This window comes from Corvus hawaiiensis, chromosome 6 (assembly GCF_020740725.1).
Source record: "Corvus hawaiiensis isolate bCorHaw1 chromosome 6, bCorHaw1.pri.cur, whole genome shotgun sequence".
Lineage (NCBI taxonomy): Eukaryota > Metazoa > Chordata > Aves > Passeriformes > Corvidae > Corvus > Corvus hawaiiensis.
Genome location: NC_063218.1, coordinates 21,674,914 through 21,691,596, shown reverse-complemented (window position 1 = coordinate 21,691,596; position 16,683 = coordinate 21,674,914). Strand labels below are relative to the sequence as shown.

Here is a 16,683-nt window from a genome sequence, read left to right as displayed (position 1 = left end):
TAAGTTTTGGTATCCAGATGTGAAGTCCCTGTATACACTGTTCTTGGAACTACTCAGAATTCAATGGGAGCTTGCACAAGGAGCAGCAATTCATTTGCACATTCTCAATTGAAAAATGGGGACACAATTTTGCTGCTTTTCAGGTCAACTCACTGCTGCATAAATGTCTTGAAAGCATTTGAATATAAACCCATTTGAATAATGTAAAATAATGTTTGTTTAATTCTTTCTTTTAAGATCAGATATGTCTGGTTTGAAAAATTTATCTGAACGCTAATGTATTGAGTTTTTGTATGTCATGTAATTTGGGTAACCCTACTAAAAGAAGCCAATGCCCATTTTTACAAAAGGAGGGTGGTAAGTGAACAAAAGTATTACAACTTTTTTTTGTTTCTACTGATGAAATATAAAATTGTCTGATCAAGACATGGACTTAAACAACAAAATAATTCATATCTGTGGTGCTTAATTTTCAAATTTTTATCCCAAGCTATTAACCAGTTACTTCTAAGTAGACAACCTTACTCATTTGGAAAAAGTGGGAATGCTGCAACTTTCTATTCATTTATTTGTGAATTGGTTAAGCTACATTTTCTGAGAATATATTCCTGTAACTTCTGTTGGTGTCAGAGTTTCATTTTGAAAGTGTTACAGTGGGCATCAAGACAATCCAAACCACAGACTGTTTTAGCTGATCCCTGTTTTATCAGGCTAGGGTTGAACTAGAAGGTCAGCAACTGAGTGAGTTACTCAACCATGCTGAATACAGAGCTATTGCACAGAAAGCATTGCCTTGTCAGCTGAGCAGACTCCAGCACACCTGACTATCTGTTGGCTGAGCCCTACAGAGCTCTAATGGATATGTGGAAAAGATTGGGTTTTTAAAAAGCATTTTCTGCTCATCCCCCCTTTCCCCTGCTTTCAGATGGCATTATACAAACGCACACGACCAGGTGACCTCCTTCACCCTCCTACCCAGGAAGTGGCTGTGTAGAACTATAGTAACTGATGTTGTATAATTTGATGTAGACAATAATTTCACTGGCCATCCAGAGATATAATTTTGTGAATTCTGATCTAGGATAAAATATACTTACTGATGTATGTCTAGCATAACTTTCTTGGATTCTTAGAGTTTTGTTTGTCTGGTGCCAAAGAACTTAAAACTTTCTGGCCATCAGCTAGCTGCCTTGTTCAGCTGGATTTACGTGTGTGGTATGTGACTTTTGCATGTGGTTGAGGGACAGCAGAAGTTATGTGTTTCTCCTGCTGAGGAGATATTCTCTGTAACTTCAATATATGACTCCCCATCCTTTTAATCCAAGAATGACTCTTATCTTTCAGGTCACTAGAAAAATTTTTTTTTCCTCTTAGTTTATGGTAAAATTGGCTGGCAGTGGTCTTTATTTGAAAAGTTATTATTCTCCTTTTTTATTAGCATGAACTGCATGATTTTTTTAAAAAGAATAACAGAATATTTATTTTGTTTTGGTCTCCTTCTGAAGAATTCCTCTACTACACATTGTATCCTAGTTGAATGAGACACCATCTTCTTTGCCCATGTTCCTCCTTTGCTGAGAAGTAATTATGGTAATGTTGCTCATTAGGCACTGTGCATCCCGTGGGCTATGGACTATCTGACCTTAGTTTTACCAGTGCAGTAGGATAGCTGTAGCAGTGCCTCATTGTCCCTATCCTGTCTCTTTTAACATGTTCAATATGTCTCGTTTTTTCTTCCTTGGGTTCCCCTTTTGCCAGTTTGGGCAGTGGGTCCAGACCCAATGTGCAACAAGCTTGGCTGTCCTTGTTCTACATTTTCTGATATACCTGGATCAAAAGTCCCCACTTTAGTACTGTACTAAAATGAGGATAGATGCTTTCAATTTAGCACACACCATTATTCAATTTCACTTACTGTTTGACATGAGTGAGGTGTTCTGGTCCTGTAATCTGAACAATTAATTTTTTAAGTAATTGCCTGTCAACTGTGATGGGTGAGCAGCAAAACTGGACAAATATGGGTAGCACTAATGCTGTTTTCCCAGGAGCATTGTTTGCAAGGGCAACTGTGGTCTAACCTTTAGGAGAAGACATGGTTCCTCTTCCTCTTTTGACTATAATTCAAGGGGTGAAGTAAGCACCTCAAAGCTAGGCTGCTTTGCCAAAGAACCTTAAAGCAATCAGCCAGGTTGGTAAATGGTTTTCTTTTTGAGATTTTAATTTTTTTTTAAATCATTTTTGAAGGTGGGCTTTGAAGTTCTGTGGGGTTTTTTTATTGTATTTTGAGAGGTTGGTGTTTTTTTTGTTTTTGGTTTTCTTTGAGACTGAAACCAACCTGGTGTTTGATACTGGAGTGTTGAAAGACCAGTGTGATTAACTTTGAAAAGAGTCCCAGGTACCTTGAGGATGTTGTAAATCCAGATTCTTAGGAGAGCAAAATGCTACTGTAATGGCTCCACTTTAGAGATATTTCAGTCATCAACTTGTTTTCCTATTACTGTAATGTGCTGTACAACGTGATGTTTGGAAATTAGTACCACAGCACAAGAGAGATTTCTACCCATTTTAAATGCATGAGATCTTAGGGCTCTGCGGAGGAAGGCACCTGACTGAATGAAAGGGTTTGTGATTCCCTGAGCTGGGAAGGTGTAGGTGTGAGGGTTGATTACAGGTTGTTAAATGCCTGTACACTCTACTGGTCTGTATAACACCAGGTTGATTTTCATGATTATTCCCATTGAGCAAGTACTAAAGTGATTGTGGGTCTGGCTTTAACTGCTGCACCTATCACCCTTCCCAGGCAAGGGACCTGAAACCCTTTATGCTGGGCAGAAACTCAATGACAACGAGTGGCACACTGTCCGGGTGGTTCGGCGAGGAAAGAGCCTCAAGCTGATTGTGGATGATGATGTTGCCGAGGGTAAGAGTGAGTTTTTTGATCTCTTTATTGTATCTCCATTTCTAGTCTTTACCTTCTCCCTGTTCTTGTGTGCATCTTTCCCCCCACCCCTTTCTGTTACCACCTGTGTATTATTTAGTGTTACTATGTTGAAAATGAATGTTCAGGTCTGAGACACTGTTCTTAGCCAGCACCAGAAACTTCTGTGACAACTGTAACGACATGAGATACGGGTTTAGGGGACAGGTAAGCTTGCACGTATCTCAGATTGCAGAGGTGTTCAGCAAAACTTTCTCTTGATCCAGGCTCTTTTTGAAGTAGACTGAGTACACTCCATTTCTGAGTTAACATGATGGTTTCCAATGCTGTGGAATCAAAGCCAAGGCTCTCTAGACTGTTCCTCTGCACAAACTTTTCCTTGATGATAAACCTGCATGCAGTACATGTGTTACAGAGCGTGAATTTATGTCTCTGCTGTTCCTTGATTATATTTTTGGGGGGTTTTTTTTTTGTTTGTTTTGTTTTGTTTTGTGTGGTTTTTTTTTCTTTTCCTTTTTGTAGTTTGGGTATTCTTGATTTTTTTTTTTTTCCATTTTCTGCATTTCCAGACAGCTTTTTGAGTTCCTACTTTTTGCAGAGAAATGTAGTTAAAGGGAGGAAAGAAAAGATCAATCAGTCAGGAAAGCTGGTGTGTCCCAGGTTGAGATTTGCATTGAAATGATCAAAGTACTTTAGACTGATCCTTTTCTAATTGCAAAATTTTAGAGATTATACTTTTCTGGTCCATTTCTCCATGACTGCAAGAGCCAGAAACCTATCCTTTTCTTTTGAAGGTCTAAAATTCTCATAGTCGTATATCACTTTAGGAACATGGTTTTTGAGGAAAACATCAGCAGCCTGGAGGTTGATGATAGAATCAAAAAGAGCGGGAGCCCTGGATGCAAAACTGCTGGGGGTATGATTGTGAGTTGACACCCATGCTGGTTTGCCAAAAGCTGAAATCCTCTCTTCTGAGTAGCTTCTATTCAGAATGCAACTAGAGGGAATGGCTCCCATGCACAGTGCCAGAACACTATATCCTATCTCTGCAAAAAGATTTTTTCTTCTCTGTGAATTATTTTAAATACTGTGGTAATTTAGATTATTTGGAAAGCCAGGAGTCAGAAATCTGAAATAAGCCCAAAGAAGTCATCTTACAGGAAAATGGTTTGAAATAAGATTTTTCTCTGAAGTAAATATATGCTGTGCTATATAGACTGTGATTTTGCAAGAGAGATCAAGAAACATATGCAAGAAAAATCATTCTCTCTCCTTGTTGGAAGTCAGCCTTGGTGGTGGCTTGGTCAAAATTAGCTTAAAGGAAAAATGAATTTTACTTAACAGGGAACTTTTTGAGTTAGTGTCACATGCCGGCAAACAGTTCATCCCGATTAGTTCTAAATTTGAGAACAATTCTTCTGGATATGCTTTTTTTAGGAAGCACCACGAGGTGGCACTCTCTGCATTACCGAATCGATCCCCTAAAGCCATCTGGTTTTGAAGTCTCTTTTTCACGAAACTGAGTTTATAAATAATAATGATTCAATCCTGTACTAAAATAGTATACGCATATGTACATGTATATGAATTACATAATTAAAGATGCATTACAGCTAAAAATATTAGTTAAAAGAATGCCATCATGGCAAAGTCAAAAGTCAGAAAAGCCGGAGTTAAGATTTTCTGTGCAATCTGCATCCCACTTCCTTGGGCAGATGATAACAGTCTTCAGTGATGTGGTCACATAGATTTTTCCACAGGATTCTTGCTGTCTTAGGCATAGATCAGAATTCTAAATTGGGCCCCCAGTAGAAATAAACGGCCTATTTGATTTCAGTCTTCTTGTTGCTTGTTTGGAACAATGCATGCCAGGTAAATTTTGCTCTAAATTTAGACCTTGATTTTTTTTTTTTTTTAATTCTTATTTGTTTTGGTGGGTGTTGTGGGCTACTCATCAATATGTTTATACAGAGCTAAGAAGCTTTAACTGGATTTATTACCATTTCTGTGTTATGTGAAGCAAGTGTGCATCTTTTTCCCATTTTGCAGGTCTGGAAACAAGGCACCAGATTAAAGTTGGATGTATTTGGTACCAATTTGGCATATTTTTTTAGTCATTTGCATCAGAATGATTCAGCATGTCTGTAAACTACATCCTGTAAATTAGTTCAACCCTGCTACTTAAAGAATTAGATGTAGACAATTAGGGACCACCTATGAAAAAAATCTGTAATGAAGTGTGTGACTTGGTTTCCTGTAGGACATCTAAGGCAGAGACAGAATCCAATTCTTCTGGACAGCATTTTACTGTTTAATCACAAAACCTTTGTCCCACGTTCCTCCTGACCTCAGAACAGACCTCAGAACATCAGTGGTAAATGAGACACAAATATTGCAGATATGTTCCTCCCTATGACATCTTGCTAGCACCCAAATACCACAGTGGAGGCTGGAATTTTTTCTGTCTCTTACCACTTGAACTAGAGAGTTTCTGATTGCTGTAGTAGGTACAGTACTCTGTAGAGCACAGTGGGGGAACCAGAGGTGAACTCTGCAGGTGGGGCTGATAGCTAATGAGATCAGAAAACACTGGATTGCACTCCATGATTTCCTAGGAAATTACATCTCTGTTCTGTTTCTGATCTTATATTGCCATGTCCTTTTTAGCTTTTCACTGAACTACTCCTAACTTTCTACACTACTGCTTCTAACACTATTTCTTTTTTATTAAACCAGCCCCAGTTTTCTCATTTTTCACCTTTTCTAAGATTCTGGGCTCACCTCCTCCAAACTCCCTCACTCTATTTTTAATGCCCCCTATATTTGGGCTCCCTGTCCCAGTGTACTCCCGATTTCCCAGTCTTGGCTTTTCTCTCTCACTCAGGCCATAATTGCCTTGTATTTTTTTTAAGGTGTAGAAGAGCAAAGGAGGAGTTTTCTTGCCTTTGAGCATTGACATCTCTTAATTTTATTTTTCTAATTTTTTGTTATTTAAAGGTACTTTCTAATTTTAAGAAAAAGCACTTCTGGTTTGGAAAAATCCTAAGTTTTCATTTGATAACACTGAAACTTTAAGCCTCTAAGAATCACAGCGGTGGAAGTGAGAAAGTTTTTCTAAACAAATTTCCCCGTGTACTATTTCAGTTCCTGGAAACTGCCATTTTTCAAACTAAAATAATATTATTTCTGGTGAAGAACCATTTTAGGATTTAAAAACATTTTCATTGGTCCTGACACTTGAATTTCTAAATAGTCAGAAATTTGTGATTGCCTTCAGCTTCTTCTAAGTTTGATCAGCTGTGTCTGCTTGGATTGAAGTTTTCCATGGTCTTTGTATAATTGCATTTATATTTAGATCTACTAGTAAAATTTGGAATAAGGGAAAAAGTTGAATTGGTTTGTGTAATATTTTTTCTTCATATTTGAAGCAGCTGAAAACATTTTTTCTAATAACAACTGTGTTTGTTTGCTGTCTTTGAGTAAAACTTGGTCACATTTAGACAAAATATAAATTGAAAAATTGCAGTTTGTACATGATCATGAGAGGTGATTTAGGAATATTTCAGTGTTTCCAGAGGCTCTAAGCAAGAAAATGACCATCAGTTCATTTAATCTGACTCTATACACTACAAACCAGGATGTATCATCCAAGTGTCTTTATAAATGTGTTCAGCTTTCATTCTATCCCCAACAGAAAAAAAAAAAAAAAGTCACAATTAGTAGGAAAAGTCATGAAAGGACTACTGTCTTTTGGTTGGTTGATTTTTTTTTTTTTTTTTTTTATTTATTTTTTTTTTTTTTGGTCTTTTAATTCCTGGAAACTCTTAAGGTGAGAAATGGTAGGAGGTTTCAGGAGATAGCACAGAATATGAGAAAGCTCAAAAGTCCCAGTTGATCTAACCTCAGGGAATTGGAGGAGTTTGTCCTGGATTCAGCCGTGGTGACTGGTATGATTCTCAGGTATAATCGCACTGACTGACAAATACCTCTTGCAGTGACAGGTCAAGAGTTGTGTATATATGCTTGCTGACCTGTTGATGCATTAAAGTAAGATACTGTTGCTAAATTTTGTCTATCTATAGCACACTAGAAATATTTACTCAGGTCTTTATACAGTTGTCAAGTTTCACAAAACTAGTGTGAATTTAAATATCTTTGTTCCTTCTGGTTTTTAAACCTGGTGAATTTAACCAGCATGTTAAAATGTTAGGAGAGGGACCAACATGTAGTGTGGCTGTCTGCTTTGAAAAACCTAAGAACCTTCTAAAAGAGAGGACTTCACCTGTGCAGTGATTATGATCATGGACAAAACACACTTGACTTGGAGAAAATTAATTTGCTGCCAATTAAAAACAGAGTTGAATGGTGAGAAACAAAGACAAAAAGTAAAACAGTGTCTGCCACCCTCTTTATTGGGTTTGCTCCTTCCTGCCTCTCCCCCCTGCCCCCACTAGGCAGAGGAGGGAGCTGGAGAATAGTGGCTGCAGTCAGCCTGTGACAGCTCCTCTCTGACACTCCTTCCTCCTCACCCTTCTGTCTGCTCCAGTGTGGGTCCTACCCATGCAATGCAGTCCTTCATGAAGTGCTCCAGCATGGCTGGTCGCCATAGGCTTTTGGGAAAACCTGCTCCAGTGTAGGCTTTCCAGGGGCTGCAGTTCTCTCAGGAAATATCTACCTGCTCTAGCACAGGAGTCTTCCATGAGCTGCCGTGTAGTTGTCTGCACCACTATGGTCTTCTCTGTGGATGCTGGAGAATTTCCGCTCTGGCACCTGGAATGCCCCCTCCCTCTTTTTAGTTCTTGGGTTTGAGTTGTTTTTTTTCCCCTTTGTTTCTTACTTGTTGGTAGCATTACGTCCTTTCTCACATTTTCCCTCAGGCACCACCATTGTGGCCAAGGGGCTCAGCTGTGCCCTGTGGTGGGTGGGTTGGAGCCATTTGGAATAGGCTGTGTCAGGCATGGGATAGCCCTGGCCTCTCTTCACTAAGGCTGCCTTGCAGCCACCCCACAGCCAACACCACACTGTGTAAACCCAATGCAGAGCTGCAGAAAATGTCATGAGAGGAAAAATAATGGCCTTGTAATGTAGCAGAATTTGAATAGTGGTTGTACAGTGAATGATAGGAAAACAATTAAATTCTTAGTATTTAATTTATTCCTGTTGTTTACTAAATGGACCAAGGCCTGTTTAGAAAAGATACTTGGCATGTGTGACCAAATAGTCAAAACTACCTTAATGAAGAACTATGGAGGGCTAAAATAAGATTGGCTGAAAGGGTTTTCATTCTGACATTGCCCAACTTGTCTTTATAGCATACTGTTTTATTTCATCTATCTGTATGTGTCTGCACTGGTGCCTAGCACACTTAATGAAACATTTAAATGTAGAAGTAGTCTGAAAGTAGTATTTGGTATACTGAATAGCTTGGATATTTTGAGAGGTTGAAATCTGTCATGATGTGGTAAATAGCCCAAGGGGTAGGTTGATGATTTAAATATATGGAGGGCTTTTTATCTGTTGCATTTTTGTGTGTTTCCCTCCTGCCGTGCTCTTAAAAGAAGAGGAATAACATCAGGCACCAGGAGGGAACAATGGAATACATATCAGCAATTTTATGACTGTTCTCACTTCTCTCACTGCTCTATTTATATTAATCAATGTTTATCAAGTGTTTTCAGGAAGTGCACTGGGAAAAGTTGTCTCGGAAGTGTTCATGTTGTTTGGCAGATGGTCTGCTGGATCAAGTAGATCACTGTAGGCTTTAAGGGAGACACTTGGTCTGTGAAGCACAGGGAAAAGTATAGAGCTTGCTGCCCATGGCCCCTTAGGGGCCTGTCTTTTCTGCCAGGTTTTGGCAACTGCTAGACTCATGCATCTCTAGCAAGCCTCTTCACCAAGATTCCATACATTCTTTCTTGTGGAAGCTACTGGGCACTGATCAGATAGGGTTTAGTTTGGCTGTTAGTCTGGAAACTGGAGCATGAAGGGCTCCATATAACCTGTTGCTGATCCCCAATATTCCTCCTTGTTCATGTCCTTCAGGCACAATGGTTGGTGATCACACCCGCTTGGAGTTCCACAACATCGAGACAGGGATCATGACAGAGAAACGGTACATCTCTGTCATCCCCTCCAGCTTCATCGGCCATCTCCAGAGCCTCATGTTCAACGGGATGCTCTACATTGACCTGTGCAAGAACGGTGACATTGACTATTGTGAGCTGAAGGCACGCTTCGGTCTCCGCAACATTATAGCTGACCCTGTGACATTCAAGACTAAGAGCAGCTACTTGAGCTTGGCCACCTTGCAGGCTTACACATCCATGCACCTCTTCTTTCAGTTCAAGACCACCTCAGCTGATGGTTTCATCCTCTTTAACAGTGGTGATGGCAATGACTTTATCGCAGTTGAACTAGTCAAGGGGTAAGTGGCTTTCTGTTATTTTCTACCAGCTTATTTATAAATAAACTTATGGGTGAGCTTAAAATGCTTGCATGAAGGGAAATTCACCCGATACTCATGTTTTCTCTATTGGCTGAGCTGTAAGGCAAAGCATTTAAACATAAACACTGAAGCTTAAGATTCCTGATTTTATCGCTGACTTCCTCTTGAGGCTGGGGGAAGGACATTTTTACAGTTAGTATTTTAAGTCATTTGGACGTAGTTAAACTAATGTTTTGTTCTGTCAACCTCACAGATTAGCACAGAGGAGGAGGAAATGTGCTGAGGGCTCTGTATCTCTCTTCTTCCCCACTTCCCTCCCCTCCCTTTTTTTTTTTTTCCATTGTAATACTTGTTTTTCTGCTATCTCCAGTGAAGGAAAAAGAAAAAGCATATGGGCTGCTGAATTCGTACTTCTGCTGGTAATGCTTGACAAGAAGTGAACTCAGCTTGCTTTTGAGATGCTATATTCTTTTCAAAAGACCAATGGCTTATTAAAAAAAAATCCTTTGTTAACTGAACAAATTCTGATCCCTTATGATTTAGTCATGGTAGACATGTTTTCCACAGTTTACTAGTCCTGTTTATTTCAGTTCAATCTGTTTTCATTTTTAGCTTTGCACATACTTCTGTAAGTGGGACATTGAGTAATAAAAAAACCAACAGTCATGAGCTCCTGGTTCTCTATTGAGAGTTGAATTTTGTTGTCCTTTTTTTTTTTCTTTTCTAAGTAGAATACTTCTCTTCTACCCTCAGGTGGATTTCTGTGTTTGAAATATATAAATAATTCAGTGTAACACTCCCATGACTTCAGTGTTCGTTAGGGTCTTTATTTTTTGCCAAAAGCATTGCTAATTGTTTTTCAGCTGTTTGAATAAGTCTAGGATCTCATGTGAATTTTAATATAATATTTCAAGTGAGCTTCCCAATTAACTTCTTATGGGGGTTATTCAAAACTCAGAAGGAACCTGGGGAATATATGCCCCAAATAAGCATGTCTAGTGTTGCTCTCCAGTACATTTATCAATATTACCAATTTAAAAAATTCATTATATGCACAGACAGTATTTTTGTGGATCTGAGAGAATTTTGTGGAAAAGAGGAATGTTCTATGGTTAGAATCTGATTACTTGAAATGTTGTCACCTCAAAACCCTAATCCTTACACTTTGGTGGAAAGGAAACAATTATATTCTTTCAAAGCAGTGGCTAATATTTTGGCTTATTAGAACTTTCTAACCCAGAGATATTTCCCTTCATGACTTTTTAAAGTTAATTTATCAGCTCTGGCTAAAATAAGGCCCAGTAATGCTGGAGTTCTTCCAGAATTTTAACTAGTTCTTGCTATGTTTACAGGTATATACACTATGTGTTCGACCTCGGGAATGGACCTAATGTTATCAAAGGCAACAGTGATCGTCCTCTTAATGACAACCAATGGCACAATGTCGTCATTACCAGAGATAACAGTAACACACACAGCCTAAAGGTGGACACTAAGGTGGTCACTCAGGTTATCAACGGTGCCAAAAATCTGGATCTTAAAGGTAAACTCTGCAAGGCTGACGGATTCCCCCTTCATTTTTGCAGGGCTCAACTAGTGAACAAGAGAAAGCTTACAGTAACCATGTGTTACAGAACAGTAAATCTGGACTTTGCACATTCTGGCTTTTGAATTCATTTATCTCTTTTTTGTTTGACAACTTCTTGTAGCAGAATAGTTTGTCATACTTTGCTTTTTTCAGAAATTGTCATTTTGCATTTTTTCCTAGTTAGGTAGCAATTACAACTGGGGTTATTCAGGGGGTTTTGTGAGGGTTTTTTTGTTGTTGTTGTTTTGGGGGTTTTTGTGTGCTTTGTTTTTATTTTGGTTGGTTGTTTTGTTTTGGGGTTTGCTTTGGTTGTTTGTAGTAAAGGAAGCAGAAATTACTTCTTGCACAAGATGTTGCTCTGTTTTTAACTTTCTCTGAACATGTGTTCGCTTTGCTTTATTCATGTTTGGTGGCAAGAAAAGTGACTCTAGAAGGTAACTTTCTTCTTCCTTTATGTTTACTCCTCTCTCCTCTAGGTGATCTCTACATTGCTGGCCTAGCTCAAGGCATGTATAGCAACCTCCCAAAGCTGGTGGCCTCACGTGATGGATTTCAGGGCTGTCTGGCATCTGTGGACTTGAATGGGCGTCTGCCTGACCTTATCAACGATGCTCTGCACCGCAGTGGGCAGATTGAACGTGGATGTGAAGGTATAATTGATTTCAGAGAGCTTCCCCTCTCCAGCACTCACTTCATACTTCATTGTTGCACTCTGTGCATCTACTTGTTTACCTTGCCATTCATTTCACACCTTTGCTTCCATTGCAATATCCTTCACTACACTTATGTCTACCAAATGCAGCTTAAGGATTGCTGGTTTCTGTGAGTGGCTTAGCAGCTCTTTTCTTATATGCTCCATCCCCTATGAGGTGGTACCTCCAGTAGTGGGAAAGGATAGTACTAGGGGATGGACTACCACTTACTAGTAGTTTTCTCAGAGTGGTTTATTAGCTTTACATTAGTCTTAAAATACTTTGGAAAATGTTCTGAGCATTCAGTTCATTTGTGCTTCAGAACACCCCTTGGCATCCACAGAAGTAAGCATTTTGAAGAACAAATAGGTACAGGGGAAATAAAAGGTAGAAGGAGCTGAAGGGTAAAGATTGGATGAAAAGAGGAGTTAATTTTTGGTGAGGTGGACCTCCAGTGAAAGCACTGGAGGCACTGCCTCTTCTGCCTGGAAAACATTTCTCTTTAGTAGTTTCCCTTTTCCAGCCAGTGTAGAATCATGTGGGATGAGTTACTTTTTGAAGCATGTAAATAGTAGTGATTTCTTGAAGCTTCTTTAAATAATTTGCTGTTCCTGTAAGCTCCCATTAGTTAAAAGAATATTGACATCAGCATCACTGACTCAGTAAAATGCATATGGCTTCAATTCCCAACTCACTTGGGATACTTGCCATCCAAAACTCCAAGGTTTTGCTGTCTGGGTTAAATGACCAATCACCATTATGTCTAGAATCATTCAGTACCAATCTGCTGTGTTGGCCACTAGTCACTAGCTTTTTCTGTAAAGTTTATATGTATGTTTGCTAAGACAAGAAGTATTTCCCAAACTGATCCTTCAAAAATTTCATAAAGTGAAATGACTCCTTGATCATCTTTCCCTACTGTGTCAAGATTACAGGTTACACCATGATGAAGCCTTGCCTCTTGTCAAGACTGTTCCTTTTTAGGACTGAAAGTATCATCTTAGAGATAACTTTGACCAGCTTTAACCAAATTGACCATACAATTAGATCTGATCCCTTTCTTGTGTCTCAGTGGTCTGGGTGGCTGGGAGCTCTTGAGCCCCACCCCTCCTTTCATGCTCCCACAATAATACTCTGGTTTGTGAGAATTTTGTGTCCTCTCACAGGAGCTCATTCCATGTCAACTCCCATCTCACAGCATTGGTGGGTATCACATAATTGTAGGCTGCTTTTTTCTGTCTTTCTCTCTTTTTCTTAATACTGTCTATTAACCACTTTGTTCCTTGTGGAAATGAGCAGTGTAGCAGAACTTGTGTCTTTGCCCATTTGTGGGCATGCCAAAAGAAGTACACATTTTCTGTATTGTTGTTTATAAGGTTAAAGGAAAAAAATGCATTTGAGGTTTATGAAAAAGTCTATTCTATTTATCTTTGATGCACTGAAAGCTCTTCTTTAATATTAGTGATTTTTTGATAACTCTTTTGTTTAAAATTATCTCAACCCATCGGCTGTTTAGCTGGCATGTGATCTCTAGTAGTCCTCCTCCTTCAGAGGACTTCCCAATTGCACTATTCTGTTGTTCTGTGTGTGACTCAGGAATGGAGTCATGATGCTTTCCCAGAAGACTCTGTCCCATTGTTAGAGCTGTGGTGTTTCCTTCTCCTGTACCTGGTGTAGGTCTTTGATTTAGTGTTGTATTGCTGAGGTTGTGTAACATCAGTACCACTCCCAAAACACGTAATATGGCACTTGGCTTGTCTGTGTGCTAATGTGGTACCAGCAGAGCTGCTGCCTGAATGTGGAGATTGGTTCACTTTCCAGAACGCAAATTCCTCTTCTCTTCTAAAGTCCTTCAAATAGGACTCAAAATTGGAAAGAGACCTAAAAAAATGGGTGATAAGGTCAGTGATGGCCCTCATTCTCTCTTTGGAAGAACTTGATCTTGGAAAGCTGTGTCTGTACTACCTTCCCAAATGGTTCCTGTTCAGTACCAAGGAAACTGCTGAAGAGGAATATGTTCTTTTTGCCAACATATTTAATATTAGTAAAAAACCTAAGAATTTGGTCACCGTAAAGCTGTTACATTTGTTGTTGAATTTTTTTTCTTATTTTTTGAATCACAGCAATCTTCAAGGCTTCATCTCAGATCTTTCTTGCTGCCTGCTGGTGCCTATTCTTACAGTTGCCAGTGAAAGTCACACCTATCTCACATCCTCTAAGGAAAGAAAAACTCTAAGCATGTTCAGTCCTTATTTACGTCTCCTTAGTTTGTTTTCATCTGACGTGATCTTGGGTGCAGTCTTAATGCTTTTAAGGGCAGAAGTCCCAAATAGTCCTTGCTGCCTCATGATGTTTAAATATGTATTTAATAAACAATTGTAGGCTTTTTGTCTGAACAGTTTTCTGTGTATTGATTTGCTGGACATCTCCATATTTCATCATGAAGGGCAGAGGGACCACATCCATGATGAGAACATGCATGCCTAAAGAAATGTTAATCCATTCCCACACATGAATCTTGTCTTTCAAAGATCATGTGAGAGTTTTCTGCTAATGCTTGTCTTTCATTGTGGCTTTGTTTTCAGAGGCCGAGATTACAATGTGGCAGTTGTTTTCTCAGAAACTGCCAGTTTGATCTCAGGACAGAATCAAAGAATGTGTAGAGGAAGAAAGCCTTGAGAACAGTAGAATATGAGGTGTAGGTCAACAGACAGCACTGTCCTGGCTAAGAGGCACCAGTACCACTACAAAGGGGTGATATTATTGCATCCTGTTCATGTTTGTTATTTCTGTTCATGTATTTCAGTACCCTGTTTCATACCACCAATTAAGATTCACAAGTTTTAACAGGAAAATAATATTCCTTATTGTCTTGGTTCTGCTGCCACCTCCTTTTATTCAATTTGAGGAAGCCACTGAATTGTCTTGACCAGATTGTTCCTCTCATGTGCGTAACCATGATTCAGCCTCCCTGTGTACCAAAGCACGCACCTACCACAGTATAGAATTATCTGTGTTCCGTGATGAGTAAGGCTTCTACTTGAGCAGGGAGCACTTTCAAGAAGTTGTATTTATAGGACATCTTTTTCTTTGGAATCTGAAGAATTCCGAGACATTCTTAGTCATATATACGAGTCACTCTTAAAATGCAGGCATCCTTGAGACTGAAATTGGCTGGTCTTTAACAGTGTATAGTAGTGCTAAAAAAAAGACTTAAGGCAAGAATTACTTTATCTCTGATGTCCTATCCGTTCTATCATTATTACTTCCTTAAATTATAGGGGTTTGTTTAGGCTAGCAAAACTAAATAACCTCCTCATCCTCTTTGTTAGGTGACATATCAGGTCACTTTTGTATCATGCAGTTTCCATGTGTGCTGTACAAACTTACTGCTTTGGCTTTTGAAGTCTACCATTCAATCACCAGTGTGTTTGACAAGATGATAGCTACCACACTGACATGTTTTGTGTTTCAGTGTGTCCTGCAGTACCATTGCTTTTGGCTGAGGATTTTGAGGGGGATTATCTGAAAGAAGAAAACCCAAAAACGTCTGAAATGTCAAATGAGTTTATGGAGTTAAAGCTTCGTATCACACGCTTTTTTTTTTTTTTTTTTTTTTTTTTTTTTTGTGTTGTTGTTGTTGTTGCATGTGGTGGTTTGGTTTATTTTCATTGCTCTTTTGCAATTGCTGCATTCGTGATTTTTCAGGAACAACAGGCAGTTCTTCACAGATCTTGAAGGTCTGATCAGATCTGTAGTGGCAGCTTCTGTTTCCCTGGAAGGGATTTGGCAAAGCTAGAAACCACCTTGCTGCCTGGTATGTTCAGGTGTGCTATATACAACTCTGAGGAGAATAAATCTTGGGGAGAATGGCATGATACCAATATACTTGTTCATTTTTACAGTTACTTGAGCTCTTGTGCTCACTGCAGCTTTCATCGCTGTCTATGACACAACAAGAGGGCCCTTCCTTTTACCACCACCCCAAGAAAGGCATTGGTGAGAGGGCCTGAGAGAAAAGCTGCCAAAGGGAGGGAAGTGGTTAAGACTTAAATGGTCCTTGTGTCAGTGTTGCATCAGGGTATTAAACACAGTGAAGAGACAAAATGAATTCTCAGAAAGGACTTCAGATGGGAGGGCCTCTTCTAGCAGAAGCTTGAAGGCAAGTCTGCCACCTGCTTTGGGCCTTGCTTTTCCCACCCACAAAATTCATCTGCCAGATATTCATGTATTTGTGATAAAAGTATGAAATTCATCTATGTCTTGCAAACCACTTTGAAATAGTGGGTGGAGGCTCCTAGACAAAGCATTAGAAACTGAAGAAAAGAAGTCTTCTATCAGGACATAGTTTTCTCTAGTCTCCATCTCAACAGCCTATGACGGATGGTTGGAAAATTTTTGCTCGTGAGTTTGAGTAATACAGACTGTTCCTACATCAAACATACACAGTTTGAGAGAAAAGATGTCTGCACTATGGTGTATGTGAAGAGTTGGTAGATAGAAGAAGTTGTACCAGGTGACCTCCTTTCCCTTCTTTAAAGTAAACAATTTAAACTTCAGCTCAGCTTTTTCTTACTTCCAGACTTTTAAAATGAATTATTCTTGCTTAACTCTTCATTCCTGGTCTTACTAATAGATGAATGGATCAGTTTATTCCATCCACAAAAATCTAGACGGAGTGATTTACTGCTTTTTTCTCAACAGTCCTCGAAAAATTTAAGCAGATGTCCTACCTTTTGTGTAGTTTAAAGAGGATGCCCTCAGTATTAATGAGTAATTTCTGCCTTTGAGGCATTTTTTCACCTCTTTATTAATTTGCCATATGCTCTTCTGTGTTTTCCTTTCTTTTGTTTGGACATCCCTATGTTGCTTACCGTGGGCTTTAGAGCTATCTGAAATTCATCTGCACATTCTAAATATTTTCACCCCATCCTTCCCCCAGCCAAATAAAGCTAACAGCAGTGGCTAAAGAACATTTTATTTCTTCTGCAAGGTAGTTTAACATGTGTTTTAGAGATGT

General features: G+C 39.1%; 1 protein-coding gene across 29 annotated transcripts in view; it reads left to right on the top strand.

Annotated features, from left to right (window-relative positions):
- The window catches only part of NRXN3 (neurexin 3), a 985,201-nt gene that overhangs the window by 432,175 nt on the left and 536,343 nt on the right, over positions 1–16,683 (top strand). For all 29 annotated transcript variants that reach the window (XM_048307857.1, XM_048307861.1, XM_048307848.1 and 26 more), the window contains 4 exons: positions 2,801–2,920; positions 8,981–9,362; positions 10,736–10,926; positions 11,448–11,621. In XM_048307857.1, coding sequence (XP_048163814.1) covers positions 2,801–2,920; positions 8,981–9,362; positions 10,736–10,926; positions 11,448–11,621 — 867 coding nt within the window. The remainder of the gene's footprint in view (positions 1–2,800; positions 2,921–8,980; positions 9,363–10,735; positions 10,927–11,447; positions 11,622–16,683) is intronic.